Below are 16,923 nucleotides of genomic sequence, written 5' to 3' on the forward strand. Positions count from 1 at the left end.
AACGCGTAACCCGGGAAGGCGAATGAGAGGAATTTACTGGCAAATTACATTAGGCTCCTATTGGCTCGGACGGTTATACTTACCCGAACGGTAGCGATTACTGTCTACCACCGAGTGTTTTATATATATATATATATATATATACCACAAACCAGGCTAGCAAATTAAGGCACGTTTTCACATTATATTGTATGACAAAGGTCCTCGTTATTTCTCTGAAGATGAATGTCAATTTCCTCAAATCCTTATGTGCTTTAAGGATATTGAAGCTTGATTTATGAGAGCAGATCCTGTTTCTCCCGGTCCACTTATAGATTGTGTGCGTATTGGTTTGATAGTTGCGGTAGTTATACAAGATAACAGAATGGTCACATATTTTTATCGCGGAATGCTCTGAAGGTAAGCCATTACTCAATCATCTTCATCAAGGACATGTGTTTACAGATGTACCCACCTAAACCGCTTGGAGAGGCAACACATTTTTCAGGTTGATCTGACCTCCGAACATTCGGCCTTTGCTTATTAATTAAAATTCCGACTCGTAACTATTGTGAACAAATCACAAAACGATTTCGAGATATACTATTTCTTCCCAAATACATTGTTGTCTTTGATATGCCAGTCCTTTTTATCCAGGAAACCAGCAGTTTTTACACCGTCAGCTTATCTGAATACAAGGCCATGATTGCAACTGGTCCACCGTTGTTCGGTAGATAATGCGCATGAGCAAAAGATGCTCTGTATGTTCCGAATACCCGTTTTCCAATTCATCCATAACATGACTTTATGTGAGGGAAGTAAGCCTGTTGTGTCCATGAAAATCAGACGGCCTAACCACTCTGGGCCTCGTAGAAAAGCTTGTCTCACGGGACCAATTTCCTGTCTGACAAGTTTAAGTCGGGCGCAAAGGCACTTCAGTTTGTCTCCCTTTACTCGGCTCAGAAAAACAGGTCATGCTGTGTATCTGATTTATCCCGAGCTTTGTTAGAGATAATAGCCATCAAGAGTTTGATTGGTCTTTGGGTGGGCGTACTTACGAAATGCGGTTTGAGTGAATTTTGATCATCACATTACACATATGTGAAGGCTTCAGTTTTTCTCATTTTTTCATTTTTCGGGTTAAAAGAAAATGAAGGCTTCTTCAGAGCTTATGATCGCAGTAGCATTTATATCCAAATGTGGATTATTCAAACCCAACGAAGCCGACACATTGTTTCTTCTTTCACTGAACAGGAATTCTAAACATATTACCTTTTAGATTTTCATCGGAATCAGTAGGCTGCGTTTGATTGACACTCATGAATGTGGTCTAGTACCGTGATTTACCTAAAAGGTCCTAACCAAAGATGGAAGTGTGCGGTTCTCAAAGAACTCTCATGTAGTCCTTTTTGTACCGGTGAACCAGAAACGGGTTGCTTCTAAGTTGAACGAAAGATGTACGATAACTTGGCTGTCATTCCCTAATGGCTTCACCCTGTTTGAGTTTCCTCATTTTTGTACATTCTTCAACGTTTCAATCAACTTCTTATCCTGTTTAAACATCAGACTGCAGATGCATTGAATTCGTGACTCCTGTGCATATTTAGTGTAAGCAGGATTCCAAAACGCTCTTGGAATTTGGCCATTCTTTAAAAGATTCTCCAGCCGAGGTGCATGATGCCTCAGGATTCAAAAAGACCGGCAATTAGTCTACCGAACAACTGTTTCCTAGGAGTATCATAAGGAGATTACTAAGGAATCTTTGCTGCTTAAGAAATTCCAGGCAGAAAGAAGGGCTTGTACGATAGGGCCCAGACAGAGTTAAGAAGAAATAAGTGCTAAACAACCTCTTTGGTACTCATGAATCTCGGGTACTAGCATAACTAGGCCCCGATGCAGTATCTTTGTCGTGGAAACGTGGCTTGAACAGAGGTGCGTTCTTTGCAAAAAATTCACTCATTTGCACATAAATTAGTTTTTTCAACGAAAGACCTTAATTCCTAGCTGAACCCTCCTTATATGCCATTCTCCAGCTGGGTGCGGTGCACAAAAGCCGGCTTAGGTTTCATAAGGTATGATATTCAGGAAATCGTCGTGAGAAAATATCACCAGCGAAGGATTCAGCTGGGATTTGATTAATCTTCCCGTTGACAAACCAAACTGATGTGTGAATAAGCGCAATGTGCAAACTTCCTACAATTTGGATTTACAAGAACTTGAAGTTAACGGAATTTCTGGAACTTCACCGACCTAGAGAGCCTCAGCAAGGACGAAACTTGACTTCAGCTGTTTTTCTGCTAACATATTAGCATTGTTCTGTCTTCGGAAGACTACTAATTATTGATAAAAACTGAAGCATGTCGTTTGCTCAATAAGCCTCAAACAGGCGAAGCCCTGTACTTGACCCTACGCCAGCTTTTACCAGCTCTATAAGTAGTATGATATCAGTAAAAGGGGTTCCTTGTGGGGGAAGTTTCTCTGGAGCAAACGCTTTCTTCTTTCATATAGAAAATGACTGTGGCATTGAAGCCTTTTGGGGAACGCCCGCTTGCGCGGACCTTCTCAAGAAGTACCCAGAAAATGAGTTGAAACCGAACAAAACATGTGGTGGTTTCAGTGTGTTCGAACTTTCACTTTTTTCGTGGAAGAGGTCGCATTGCAGAAGCTAACGCTTTTGTTTTGTCTCTCGTGTTTTTTTCCCAGAACAGTTCGATTGTGATACGTAGGCATATGAAGAACGCCATAAAATTCTCACAGAATCAATGCTTTAACCTAAAAACTACCTCGGTCACTGTGGGCTGCCCAATTTCTGGCATGATTTTGCACAGGTCATTTGTAGTACACAACGTACTGAGGCAATGATATGCAATCGTGAATAATTGTCAGCATAGGTCCAGGACCAACCATCTATGGCGCATAGGAAGAAGACAACAACTTGACCAGCCAAAATTCCGCTGAAGTGGTCGAGATCTTTTGCGCCTCATCCTTAGTATTCAGATAAGCTAGTAATTTGTCCTAATTTTTTACTCCACAAACCACCGGATTCTGGGTAATGGGATTAAATAAGGTATGAGCGACTTTCGTGTCTTGAAGATGCTCAACCCCTCTACTACCAACACCGCCCAGATCCTAGTGAATTTCATCGAAAAATTATCATGTATATGGCTATCATATCATATGGCTAATCATATTATTGTACGCTGCTAACGTCGTCGATCAGAAGCCTCCGTTTGAGTACACATCCAACGACGAATTAGAAAAAAGCTCCTCCTTACTTCTCCCGAATATTCATCTTGAACACAGAATCAAAACAAAAGAAGCGTTTATACACATTAAACAACCATACATGGGCTTGTTGTATTGGACACTTGAATGATCACCTTGTCTCCAGATATTTTGCTGTCTCTTCAACAGCTGAATCACCGATCCAAAACGGTTGACTTCTAGCTTATACTCCTCGCTGCATGCTACCGCCTATCGTCGGGATAATTCAAAACAGACGAACGAAGTTATATCGCATTCGATCGACCTAACAACAGAATAGTCATGATTAACTCACAATCATCTTACACTGTTTCTAAAAACTCCCATTTATGGTGTATATTGATGGCTGGTGTTGTCATTCCGGCCGCTGAGTAGGATCCATCTTCACGTCTCGTAAAGCAGGTTGGTATGCATGCAGATAAAAATTTGACTTGTTTGTCCATTATTTAGAAAGCTACCTCAAACATCACATTTAAAATTTAGGTTCTTTTGTGAGCATTTGACTGGTGTCCATGAAGTCAATGAAGCTCATAAGGAAGAGAAACGATTCTCGGAGCAACTGCTGATCCCCAGGCGAGGAAGCTGTCACAGTGTGTATAATTTCTACAAAAAGTATGCTGGATAAAGAAGAAAGGCAAGTTTGTTTGCTTCACCGAATTGTTAACAAAACAGATTCGTCATAATGAAAGAACGTGAGCTCGTGATAGAGATGCGGAAAATAGAAAATTGGCTGAACGAAGCTAATTCTGAGACGATCACTGCTGTCTCCGATTTGTGGGAGGTCTTCAGCCTCTTTTACCTCAAGTGATCTCCACGAGTTCAGGATGCTGCATCCAGAAAAACTGTTCTTCCTGCTTCTCGCTCATTCTTTGTCAATTTACATCAAGAAAAAGTGCGAATATGCAGTCTGAGGCATCTTTGCTCATAAGGAAGAGAAACGATTCTCGGAGCAACTGCTGATCCCCAGGCGAGGAAGCTGTCACAGTGTGTATAATTTCTACAAAAAGTATGCTGGATAAAGAAGAAAGGGGACCAAGTTTGCTTCACCGAATTGTTAACAAAACAGATTCGTCATAATGAAAGAACGTGAGCTCGTGATAGAGATGCGGAAAATAGAAAATTGGCTGAACGAAGCTAATTCTGAGACGATCACTGCTGTCTCCGATTTGTGGGAGGTCTTCAGCCTCTTTTACCTCAAGTGATCTCCACGAGTTCAGGATGCTGCATCCAGAAATATATAAAAAAGCGGGCAACACGCAGCTCGAAGTACAATGGGTCAGTGCCTTGATGAAAATCTACCCCCATATGAGTGGAAAACTGCACTGATCACACTTCTCGATGACAATGCCTTTCAACACTATTCCTCCCGATAAGACAAATTCCAACACAAGTTAATTCATTTACATGACAAAATTTTAATATACCAACATTTTTCACAAGGCATCTCCCAAGAGCATCTCCAACAGTGCAAAAGTAAATATTCCGCGTACAGCGTCCACCATTTACATTAAATACTGGGTAGACATGATACATAATTTTTATCTTTGGAGTTTGAATATGCAATATTTTGCTATCCACTTACATTCATAGATGCAGTCATCGTTGCCATGTCAGAAGCATTCTCTTTGACGATTGCAAAATAGCATGTAACAGTAGCAAGCAGTTTTCACTATGGTGCTAGGGAGAATGGCTGACTGAATGTACAAATTACTTGACTTGTCGCTACATTGCTGCAATGCTTGTGTTCAGAGGAGCGTGTAGCCAGGAGGAGGCCGTTGGGCCACCTGTATGGAATGAAGGTAACCTCTGCATCATTTGGCGGAAAAGGTATTCTTCATGTGGTGCTCACAATGGGTGCAGCACATTCGAGCTGAGTATGGTCTTATTTTGCTTGGATCGAAGAAATTGAGTTCTCTGCCAGTGCTTACAGTGAATGTATTTGGATCAGTTATGATAACACAGGTTATCCGGATGCTTGAACGATATGTGGCTTTCATAGTTTGATTTGCTTAGTGAGTAGTACTTTCGATGCTCAGCTGCGGTCATCCACACGTTGGTCATTCAAACAGTCACCAACGTCCAATAAGTCACTAATTTACGTATTGATTGTGGCGATCGGGAGATCTAATTAAGATTTGGACGAAACAGTTTCTTGTGATTTTCTACAATCTGATGTGCAGCCTGATGGCTGCTTTACGGTTCATTTTGGTCGATGATTATTTTTTAAGTATTCAACTTTTAGAAGTAGCACTATACACAAAACGTCTCACCTGATAGTGTAAAGGTTGAGAAAACATTCTGTGAAGCTGTCCAGTAGCAAGTTATGCACAGCCGCCATGTATCGATAGAGATAATATTCAGTAGTTTGGTTGACCAGTAAGAATTAATTTCAATAGCTTCATCTGAGTAGGGTTCTTCGAAATGATTTCCACATCTATTGACCTCCATCTGTGCACAAAAGAAGCAATCCCGGAGGACACGTTAAGGAAGAATTACTGTACAAACGAATCACTAGAAGGTCGTCATCTATTAAGAGCTTGAGCCTATAGCAAAAAGAGATCGGATGAAAGACTTTGCGGCAAAATGCTTTATTTGATCGGCCCTAAATTGGTCCCATGTGTATTACGCCTGCAATGAGGAGATGAATAAAAGTCTAGGATTCAAGTGTCCCCTCGAAAAACGTTGGTTGTTTTTGCGTCCAGTTTGGCGGAATCAGTATGAGTTTGATTGTATATTTCGGTCTCTGCTGCATTACTAATTACGGGAAATATCCAGTAGCGTGGATGTCCGGCTTACTGAAAACATGGAACAATTCTATTGCACGTTCGGCTGAAGAATACCAAAAAAGCACTATCGTGAGGTTACTTTTTGAGCAGTTTAGCATGTAAACATGTCTATTCACTTAGAACAAACTGGTTTGCAAGTGAGGAAACAAGTTCTTTGGAATTAGGGATCATGTCTTATTAACACTGGAAAGCTGAATTCGTTAGGACGGTGAGAATCTATCTTCATGAAGTTGAGAAATCCACGGACATGGCTTAAGCCAGCAGCAAAATCTTGAAGTTCGCCGTTCTGCTACTTATCAGCTGAGCTTCGAATCTGGTGTTAATGCGATGTCCCGTTGTGTCATTATGAGATTTCAAAAGGGTCGGCTGCAATTGAACCTGAATGGCTGACACGGGGACCACTTGGAATCGGTGGACGATGTGGTGACTAAACGGAGCTTACACGGCTCAGCTTGCGAAATACAAAACCAAATCACTTCGCTTTTGAGCATACTTCATGAATGGCTTAGGATGCGTGTTCCGGAAGAATCTAAGATGGATGAAAACTAGGGGGTGCGCACAAGTTCCGAGAAGAATGAAACCAGTCACAGACAGTCCAATAGTTTTCTATAATCTTACGAGCGATGTACTGCTCCAAAATAATACTTTCATGCTTATCGTAACTATTCAGGTGGGTGCAGATGGCTTGGAAACTTTAGTGTTCAATAACAGTTTTAGGTTGGTATCCTGTACGCGAGCTTGCACAGATGGTAATTTTCAACTATCCAGACATTTGAATTAGAAAACAAAGTACTCCACTAATGGTAACCGGTTTGAATATTTAACATGAGTATCGGATTATCTAAAAATGGCCAATCTGTGGACTTGGAGTTAAGCGAATATATTTGCAAAAATACGAATGAATCAATCTACAAACTAAGCGAATTTTAGAAGGACGAAAATGTTCTTGCGACTAAGGATTTTAGGATCCAACCAAAGGTTCTGTAGAACATCTTGTCAAATCCAAGCCCACGGCCCAGCAATTATCATTGCGATAAAACTTATGCGAAAAATCTTATGGGAAAATCTGACTGAACTTCAGTTTTGTGTGTTATTAAAGCAGGAAAATCGGAATACGTGTTTCCGTATAATTTTTCTGTAGAGAAACGGCGATTCAAATGTTTCCAGTGGTTATCGTAAACGAGAGATTCAGCTGGGTTTCAAGTGAGTCTCCGGTGAAAACCAAATTGGTATGCAAATGAGTTTATTTGCAAATGGTCCCCGTAAAGACAGATATCGTAACGCCTTGATTGCCGTAATTCAAGATTTCAGTATGCTAAAAAAGAATGACCTTTATATAGCTGTAGGATAATGTTTCACTCAAAATTTAATTGAACGGATCTAACCGATAGCTAGACGCATTACAACGCAACACGTTGAGAACTGTTGAGTACGGAAACCAGCACTGTATTATTATTCGACAGGGATGACACAATTGGACGTTGTTAAAATCATGGTTTCCTTCTGTGAAACCAAGAAAATCGGCCGCTTTTGCAAGATGTTGCCGCTGCTTGTGTGAGCTGTGTAGATTGCTTGATCAGTTTCTGATTATGGCTTTGGGTTCTACGTAAAGCTGTGATCAGCAGTCGGTTGAATGCATTACTACGAGATAGCCTTGCAGCACAAAAACCTACACAACTACGGTTTTTCGGGTTAACATCGCTGAAGAGTGATGAGTAAGTGTTTTCGGCGAGCATTGCTGGATTTAAGGGCCGAATAGACTAGCTTGTTAAAAAGATAATCTCAGAGCTCTATGGGCGTTTAAATGTTGTGTTAACGTTAAGGAATATCCACGAGTAAGCTGCTATCAAGTTAGCTCCGAATCAGTCCAAAAGAGACATTCTTGTTCACATCTGTGGTGAATAAAATGACCCGTTTTTGCGAGTCCTACGTCGTGAAAGCAAAATAGAAAAGAACAAACGGAATAGCCTTACCAACTTATCAAATTATTCCTATTATAAGGGCTTCACTTTTTTTCCACCTGTTCCCAAAGGCAGTGTACGTAAAGACCCAGCTATCTGAGGGAAACCGGCAAATTTATTCCATTGGACGTATTGTTATGCCCGGACCTCTGTCACGAAGAAGTCCCATACATAATGAGGTTAAATGCAGACTGTTGTCGAATCTCTTAACTACCACCTCCCACCGCTTGCCACTGAAGACATTTCATCCGCATAAACACCGACATTTTTTGGGTGACATAAGCACCCAGTGAGTACCTCAGAAACCTTCTTGCTATATGATTCTCACTAGTTTGGCCGAATATGTCACGTACTTATTTTTCCATCACTTAAAAACTTTATTCTTCAGAGAAAAGATAACTGGATTTTCGAGTGATGTCCGCAAGTAATGCTAAGTAATACGAGTCCATTTCAGAGTCGCCCACAACTTTAACACAAATAGCGTCATTCAGTGGATTGGAAAACACGGTGAGTTTCCACTGGCGGAATGTCCGGTGGAACAGCCACTTCATTACGGCGTTTATAGTCAAAAAAGACAAAATGCAATCTGTATTTTAGGTGGTCTGACCGAGTGTACTGAAGAGCACACCTCAATATTTGGCAACATTCCCGATTTCAATCTGAAATATCGTCAGCGTGCGATACTGGAATGTATCGTCGAAAACCATTGTTCACTCAGCTTAATTCCTATGTCAAGTACACACAACTTACGGTTTAACGGGAGACCCAGAATTCCTTTGGAATATTTTCGTGGATTCAAGGGTATCATACAAAGTGCAGTTCACTGTATCGCCATTTCCGCAATTTGCAAATAAAAACACTTCAGCCTGCTTCCTTAGAAACCCGAGCTGTATCTTCTGACAGCCGTAACAAGTAATATTCCCGACTGCGGTTTTCAAATCTCCTATAACCTAAGGCTTAATGTGCGTTCAAATGCAACAACATTTTTCAGGCGCACTGTGTTATGCCGAGCTTGTTCAGCACGAACGAAAACGAAAGTCTCATGCTATTAAAAAGCGTCAGCTGATCGTCGATTCCGTTATAATCAGAGGACTTTTGTTTTCCCTTAGTTTTCAAACCTCACCTTTTAAAGGTGCATCTACGGCTCATATATTAGACAATGCTTCTTCGTTTAGTTCGGCTATATTTCTCGTCAAAATGAGCACGGCTTTTTAATCAACAATAATTGGTTTATGGCGTTTTCTTCTTGAATAATTCGGTTTCAGATTGGTCACCTGCATGAAAGTCCTCCGATGTTTATGAATTATTGCGAATCTTGAAAATTTCAAACAGTTCCATGGAATTCTCTAGGCAAAAGCGCTCAAAGCGACTAGAGGTTTCAGATAGTCTAGTTTGTATGCATAGCAAAAATAAGAAAGTTATTATGCACGTCCATGGAGATGAGAAGTTGAATTCAGCAGTACATCTAGCGCGGACGGTCCAGGTAACCATCGACATTTCATTTTGCAGCAAGCTGGGAATGTCACTCAGCCACAGCGCACTTGTCCTACCGTATGCCACCTACGCCGACGTTATCAGCTGTGCTCAAAACTGCGTCCGCTACTTTTATGCTAGCCTTCAGCCTTTAATTTGCCCACGTTGTGCATCCAGTGAGGATGAATTTCAGAAATCCAGCCAAGATTTAGTTTGGTCACCCTGCAGCTTATCTAGAAAATTTTCAAAAAGTGCATTGGTGTTCTTTATGGGTGGTACAAGTTTAATGTGCATAAGCTTAATATATTTTCACTTTGCGGACATCTATACAATGTACTGTCTTGTGTATTCACTGTCTAGTTCTTTTTACCATATTGTCATCAGACTATGCATGGTGACCATGACTACGTTTCAGATGGCGCCTTTTGCTGACAATTCCTGTGCAAATAAATTTTATTTAACAATCCATTGCGAAAGCATGCCTTAGCGACCTGGTGTGCACCTTGCCCGTGAATGAGTCTTCTACAGACTTAAGCAAGACAAGAAATAAGCAACACTCTCTAGTGAGCTGGCAAACTTTAGCCAACTTTACGTTGTTGTAGTGGGAGCACATGAGGTCAGACACGTGACAGGTTTTACAGGAAATTGGATATTCTGGTTAAAACTCTGACTGCTAACTAGACGTACTCAAGGCTGAAATCAACATAGTGGACGTATTCTGTTTCGTTTCAGTCGTGGTTTACTTGCTCTTCTAGACTCGCATAGTTGTAAAATATGGTGAACTCGGGGAGAAATAAATGAGGTCTTGTTTTGTTAAATGGTTCCAATGTCCTAACGTCGAGTTCAGTCGCGGGAACATAAACATGAATAGGTAATTTGTCACCTTGATTATGAAAAGTGTAAAACAGACTGAAAATTTCTGAACATCGTTTGCATTCATTTTTATGGATGAATTTACACTACTGTTTTTCGCACTGTTTAAGTATGTTAATTTCAAAGCACTTTACACAGGTTGTCTTTTCTTAAGCCTGTAAGCACTGAGAGCGAAAAATGTGTTCAAAAGGTTAATTTTTACTCCACAAATACAGAGCAGTGGATAAGCACCCAGGTTGGATATGGGAAAAAGTGAGTTTATCACCTACAACACAAGCTCAGATAAAACGTGTACAAGGTACTGAGCTTAAGGCGCTAGTTTACCTGCGCTGGCTAGGTCCGCTTTGTTCCTGAAATACTTGAGGATTTTCGGAAATGCTTATATTTTATCCCAAAGACTGCCTTTGAACTACAGGGAGTATCTAATGGGAAATTGTTAGATGTAATACTCTAGATTTGACTACTGTGAAAGATAAAAATTCTTCTGGAAGGAGGAACTGAATCAAAGTGTCTGAAATACATAAGCCACGCGGGGTTTTGGTCGAGGAGCAGGTCCGCACGTAACCACGTGATGTGAATTCTGGTTGGAAGATGCGTAGCATTATGTCCTGTCACAGTGCGAGTTAGTTACAATGCTTGTCAGTTTGTCGTGGCTGAAAGGTTTAATGTACGACTACTAGCCATAAGGTTGGGGAATCGGATCACGTTGGATATTCGTGAGATGCGCAATACTGATGGCGCTCATTAGGAACAAAATAACCGTACGGTGCTTCTTGACGTTTTGGCATTGATCAAATTCACTTACAAAACAAACCCTGGGTTAAGATAAAAAATATAGGTGACTGCATACAAATCCATAACAGCAGACGTCTAATCAGGATCAAACTTAGAATCTATGGTGTGAACTTTAAAGTTTTGCTGAGAAATTTTCAGGTTTTATTTTGCAAAGCTTTATTTGATTGTTGGGAACACTGATAAAACGAATAAAATAAACTGAATGAGCTCTCTTATAAAAAAGCTCTTGAAATTAACATATTCAAAATTTGGATCATCTTGAAATACTGCTTGTGTGAGCTCCCTTCAATTGGTATTCATACACTTTTGTGATTTAGACCCACTATGGCTAATAACCATATTGTATGCTCTAGTCAGCACTGTTGAGCGTTTGTCTACACCTGTGCTGGCCGTTTCATGTACGCAATGTTTATTTCCCTCTTTCTATCCCCTTCTACGCCCACTCTACACATTATGGAACCCTGACACTTCTGAATCCGGTGAAAAACCAGTAACGAGTTCATAACAATGGGGAGGAAGGAAGAGTAGAAGGGCGAGTGAACGAGCAACTAAACGGATGGACGAGCGAATGGATGCACAGATGGAGAAACATCTTCGCGGACAAGGCTATCTGAGGCTGAATGTGAATTAATTTCGTCTGCAAATGTGTGATCGGTTGGACACAGTAGTCTTCTGTGCTGGTTTCTATTTATTGCAATTTAATTACATTCTTAATCAAGCACATTTGTGGTGATTAGCTAAGAATCGGATGATCGCAGGCAAACGATCCTCAGTCCCGTGGAGAATTGTCACGATACAGAAAGCTGAATGTGATGGTGGTGGTGGCGGTGGTGGTGGTTTTGGAGCATCAACAACCACAGGGAGGAGGATGAGGAAGCAGAAGAGAATTGACGACTAGAAACGTTACAGGGTGGCTGGTGTGTTTGATGGCGTGTGTCCAGTGTTGAGTAGAAGAGAGAATGTAAAATGGTTTTATGCTATTTAGGCGAATGGTCATCCTCAAACACAGTGGGTAACTAAATAGATAGAAAGATAGCTGGATGGACAGATAGTCCTCAGAATCGCTCCCACAGGACTCAGGAGAAGAGCAGCTCATGTACTCCTCTCATATGCATGTGTGTATGCCTGATTCTGCTTACACCACACAGTTGTCTGTGTGTAGGCAAACGCGCGTAGACCTTTATTTTTATATTCGGATTAGCATAATTCCTACCCTATGTTCGATGTGCTCACGCCGTAACCTGTACCCATGTTGGTTTCATACCAGGGGATTGTCCACTCAGTAAGACAATAGAAATTGATCAGTAGCATAGCAATTACTCAGGACCGTTGCAGGCTGCTAGACGAGACAGTGTGTGTGAACGCTCCGGGGGGAATATAGCCTGCAAGTATTGCAGCATAACGTTTCGTTTTACGCCTACATAATAAGCATGTGCCTTGCCGATAGCACAGTTCCTTATTAAATAATTATGAGTCCCGGAGTGGATGACATTGGATGTCTCAGACGAGTAGGTCCACATGTGTACCGTGCTGCGTGAATGGCAGACTATGTAATGAGGGTTTGGAGGAGACAGCTGAAAGATGGTCGACATCAGGTTTGTACAATTCCTCAACATTGGATTGTGGAAGTTATTATTACCAGTGAGGGCAGACAGCTTAATTCGGCTATGATAATAATTCTTGAAAGTGTCAGTGTCCGCAAAGTAGTATCAAAAGCAAGTGAAAACTTCTTAAACGAAAGAAACTAAACAACATCGACGGATAAACTAATTTTCACTTGAGAGTCTATTTTTCTGGTTACCACGCCAACTGAAGTGCCGACAGCAGCATAAAAAAGTTTGGCCGATGACACTTTATTACCACTGATATACCAGTTCTCTACAAATAAGCCCTTCGCAGTTTTGCATTAGGATATTGGCATATCCTGGAAAGCAGTCACTGGTGTAGAGCAGTCAGTAAAACATTCCATTGTTCGTCCAGTATTTTGAAAAAAACCCACCACGGCTGGGTTATTTCAGATAGTTTTGAAAAGTGACCCTTATATGAGCTCTTTTATAAAACGTTGTCTCCTCCTGAACTTATTGGGAAAGCTTTCAAATAACATCAACTATTGGTGAAATTTAGCAAAAATTTGATAACTTTACGTTGCCTGTAGTAAGGGTTCATTGCGCACAAATGCTCTGAGCAAAAGCTGAATCTTGAAGGTAACCATGAAAGCCACGAAAGCTGTCCGCGGTAAATTGGTTCTAATGAGATTCCTTCATTTACTACATGCTGTGGTGTTTAGAGCTGCCCGAACCGTTGAAAAAATTTATGCACAGCTAAGTATAGACCTTCGGTGTTTTGAGGACAAACATTGACTTGAAAACGATACAAAAAATAGACAGAATACCGAATATCAAAGTCATCTGTGAGTAGTGTTGTATTAGCAAATATGTAACTGTTCTGTTAGTTTCACAATTAAAACAGAATTGCTTTTGAGGATTATGCTAGCAGGATGGGTCGCGAAGAAGCTTGTTGGTTTGTCACAGAACTATCCAGACTGCACTTCCGAAGCAGATTTGTCGTAAATAAATTTTCCGCAAGTTCTCGCTTACTTCTGGAGACTCAACTTCTCCAAACATTGTTATTCGGAATCCAACGAAGATCACAGACAGCATGCAGCGTCACCACATTTCCGCGTTCACCCAGACCACTGTCAGACAAATGACAGTGATGTTAATGTAGTTTGACCCAACTTTCGAACTGCCATGACTACTGTCCACACATTTGTCCAGCAGAAAGCCACGGAGACCCTATCGATAAAGGATAGCGTTTGCCCCTTGACACTGTAAGAACTTGCAAATGTCCTAACCGCAAATAACCGTGTGCATAAATCGCAGTGCATTTTCCCAAGTGTTTCAGGCCTGATAACACAGCAAAGGACATCACAGTCTGAGGATAGGTACAAAAGCGCTAAACTCCTAATAAATTCGTCTACTTATTTTTGTCTCTACATGGACTGCTGAGGACTCATCTCTAAACAACTCGTTTAATTTTTGATGGAAATTTCCAAATAAGATTGATAGATTAAATTCCGGGATAGCCATGTAATAATGAATTTTCTTGAGAAAACAGAATTTGCCCTCAAAAAGTACTTTCTGTATCCTTTTCAAATTGACTGCTAAAAGGCGGTGTGGTAATGAACGACACCTGTGGTACTTCCCTGCGCCTGCTTACGATGAGGCATGAAGAAGCAACTTCGCATATCATGTTCGAATATTTTGTAGAAAAAGTCTATTCATATGCTTCCATAGAGAGTTGTATTGAAATTCAGGCTGTATCAAAAATATACCAGCCTATCCGTTCTAGTGGTAACGGTGTGTCTAGTAATATCAATAGTAATATCAATAGTAATATCAATATTGTTGAAAGATTTAAACAGGATATTGCTGAGGACCTAGCGGTCTAGCGGCCCTCCAAATAGGGCCGGTGTTTGTATCTTTATTTTTCAGGACTTAATATCATGTAGCAACGAAGCATCAAAGGTTTTCGATTTGAAGTGTCCTGAATTGTCCGGTAATCAGTAGCACATAAATGATGAAAAAATAAACATGCTCGAAATGTTTGAGAACTTCATTTTTTACCATCTGTTGACAGCAATCAATAATATCCCACTGGCGTGAAAGCTACCATTGCAGTATGACGTCCAACATTTTAAAACGTCAGATAGTGACCATATCGTGCAATTTATGGGAACCACTACTTGACGTTGATGGTAGAACATTTGATGAGCGTTGCCGTCTTCTACCTTTTGGCTTTTGATGAAAACACTGGCTGAGAAGTCCCAATGGAGGCAACAAATCGAGTAAAGGAAAATCAAGTAAAAAATGGCAGCTTTTGCATATTCTATTCTTCGTCCTCGCCCTCTGAGAAGTGCAGCAGTTTTCTAAATTGGTTTGCGTTCGGAAGGACGATACGTGATATGAATTGTCGCTGTAAAGCCTGCTTGCGGATTTAGTCCTCAAAAAGGACTAAGACGATCGATTAACAAATGGCCGTTTTTACCTACTAGTGAACAGGTAAGCAATTCTTTCTGGAACGATGCTCACAAACCCTTCATGATTTGCAAACCACCGCATGCTTGATATATGGTCTAGCATTATTTAATAAATAACTTGTATGAAACCCTGAAGTGTCTCAATTCTGTTTGCGAAAACAAAACCCAAGATATCGTGCTGACGATATTTTCCACATCAGTCACAAAAACTAAAACAGTGGGAGACATGGAGTCACAGAGGACATTGTGAATAACAGGCATTGCTATTCTATAAATATTCTATTAAAAAGAATGTGAATAAGCATAGGAAAACGTGCATACTTAAGGGAAAAGCTGGATTCCGTTCATGCTATTCTAGCTGAGACCTAGGTAACGGCAGAATACCCGGAGAGATTTCACTGCAAAATATGATTTATTTTCGAAATTAAATTTTCCGGAAGAAATGTGTTTTGTGCGAATCAATTTAAAATCGGATTCCATGTCACGCTACTTCATTAATCTCCTTGTGCCGCTCAACTTCAGAACAGTTTCCAGATTTCCATGCACCATCTACAGCCAGCCAAAATGGTCGTGCGCGCGATCCGGTTTGTTCACGAGAAACGGCCATAAATTCATGGGCTCCGTGGGATACGTTGACACCAGTGCACTTGCTGATTGTAGCGATAGCAGTGCTCTTCTCACTTGCCTGTTACTGTTGTTATCACCAAAATCAGGAAGCATGCACCAACCACCGAAACATTAGTATACATATATCATGAACAACCCATAGGCCAGATAACAAACACGAACTTGGAAGCTACATTTTAACAAAACAGCAATTGTCACAAAATTCGCTGTCATCGGAAACGAAACGGTTTTGCTCCGAAATGTAACAAACTGTGGGTTCAAGCGCCCTTTCGTTCTACATTTCGACCGGACAGATTAATCATGTGCGACTGAACTCAATAAAGCGCTGCCAATGAGGGTACGCGCACGCAATCTCTAGCGCTTCGGTTTTGTCCTTGTAGGTGTGTATTACTCGTTTCCAACACCATTGAGAACGGCAATGTAGTACAGGCTCAGTGCATTCACATACCCAGCAAATCATTTTTCTGTCAAGTGTGACATGAGTGCATCGTCTTCGGGACAAAACTTGTGAGGCAGGGCAGTCAGCTCATCATAAATTTCCTACGACGACTCCGAAACTTAAGTTGCGTTTGTTTTCCCATCGAGTTTGGTCACGGATGCTTCCGAAGAGTAGATGAACCAATTAGCGCTGCGTCACGAAACACCTAAATTATGTTTCGTCAAAGTATTTTGAAATGGTGCTTGGAAACCTCGGTGTTAAAAATCTGGTAGGGTGAATGCACGAGGCCTTCACTCTCAATTACCTGGAATCCCAAATGGGACTTCTTCGGAAAGCATCCAGAGAAATGTAAACAGCACACAAGCAACCTTTAAGTAGAACATAAAGCTGCTACCTCCTGTATTCCAAGAAGGGCTGTGTCCCGGTCGTGAGATGTCCAAGTTCCTTTTGAAAACCTCACGAGTTATGTCCTATCAGGTAGCAATTACTTCAGGTAAGGCTGTATGCAACATATTCACTTAGGTATTTTGCTTGCTGTGGTCTTTTAACTCTTCTACTTAGTCATTAGAAGGCGGTGTGCTTAGATGAACGTGATGATGACGGAAACCATGTTGCCTGTAGTCATCACTTTGGTCATGAGAATTATATATATATATATATACATATATATATATATATGTATATATG

General features: G+C 40.9%; 1 protein-coding gene across 1 annotated transcript; it reads left to right on the top strand.

Annotated features, from left to right (window-relative positions):
* Positions 1-4,978: 4,978 nt before the first annotated feature.
* T265_04900 (hypothetical protein) lies at positions 4,979-12,029 on the top strand (the record flags this gene model as incomplete). The annotated part of the gene is made up of 3 exons (XM_009169760.1): positions 4,979-5,070; positions 11,651-11,753; positions 11,874-12,029. The coding sequence occupies 3 exons, from the start codon at positions 4,979-4,981 to the stop codon at positions 12,027-12,029; spliced, it is 351 nt and encodes a 116-aa protein (XP_009168024.1).
* Between the last annotated feature and the right edge of the window lie 4,894 nt (positions 12,030-16,923).

The sequence above is a fragment of the Opisthorchis viverrini genome (assembly GCF_000715545.1).
Source record: "Opisthorchis viverrini unplaced genomic scaffold opera_v5_86, whole genome shotgun sequence".
In the NCBI taxonomy this organism is placed as follows: Eukaryota; Metazoa; Platyhelminthes; class Trematoda; order Opisthorchiida; family Opisthorchiidae; genus Opisthorchis; species Opisthorchis viverrini.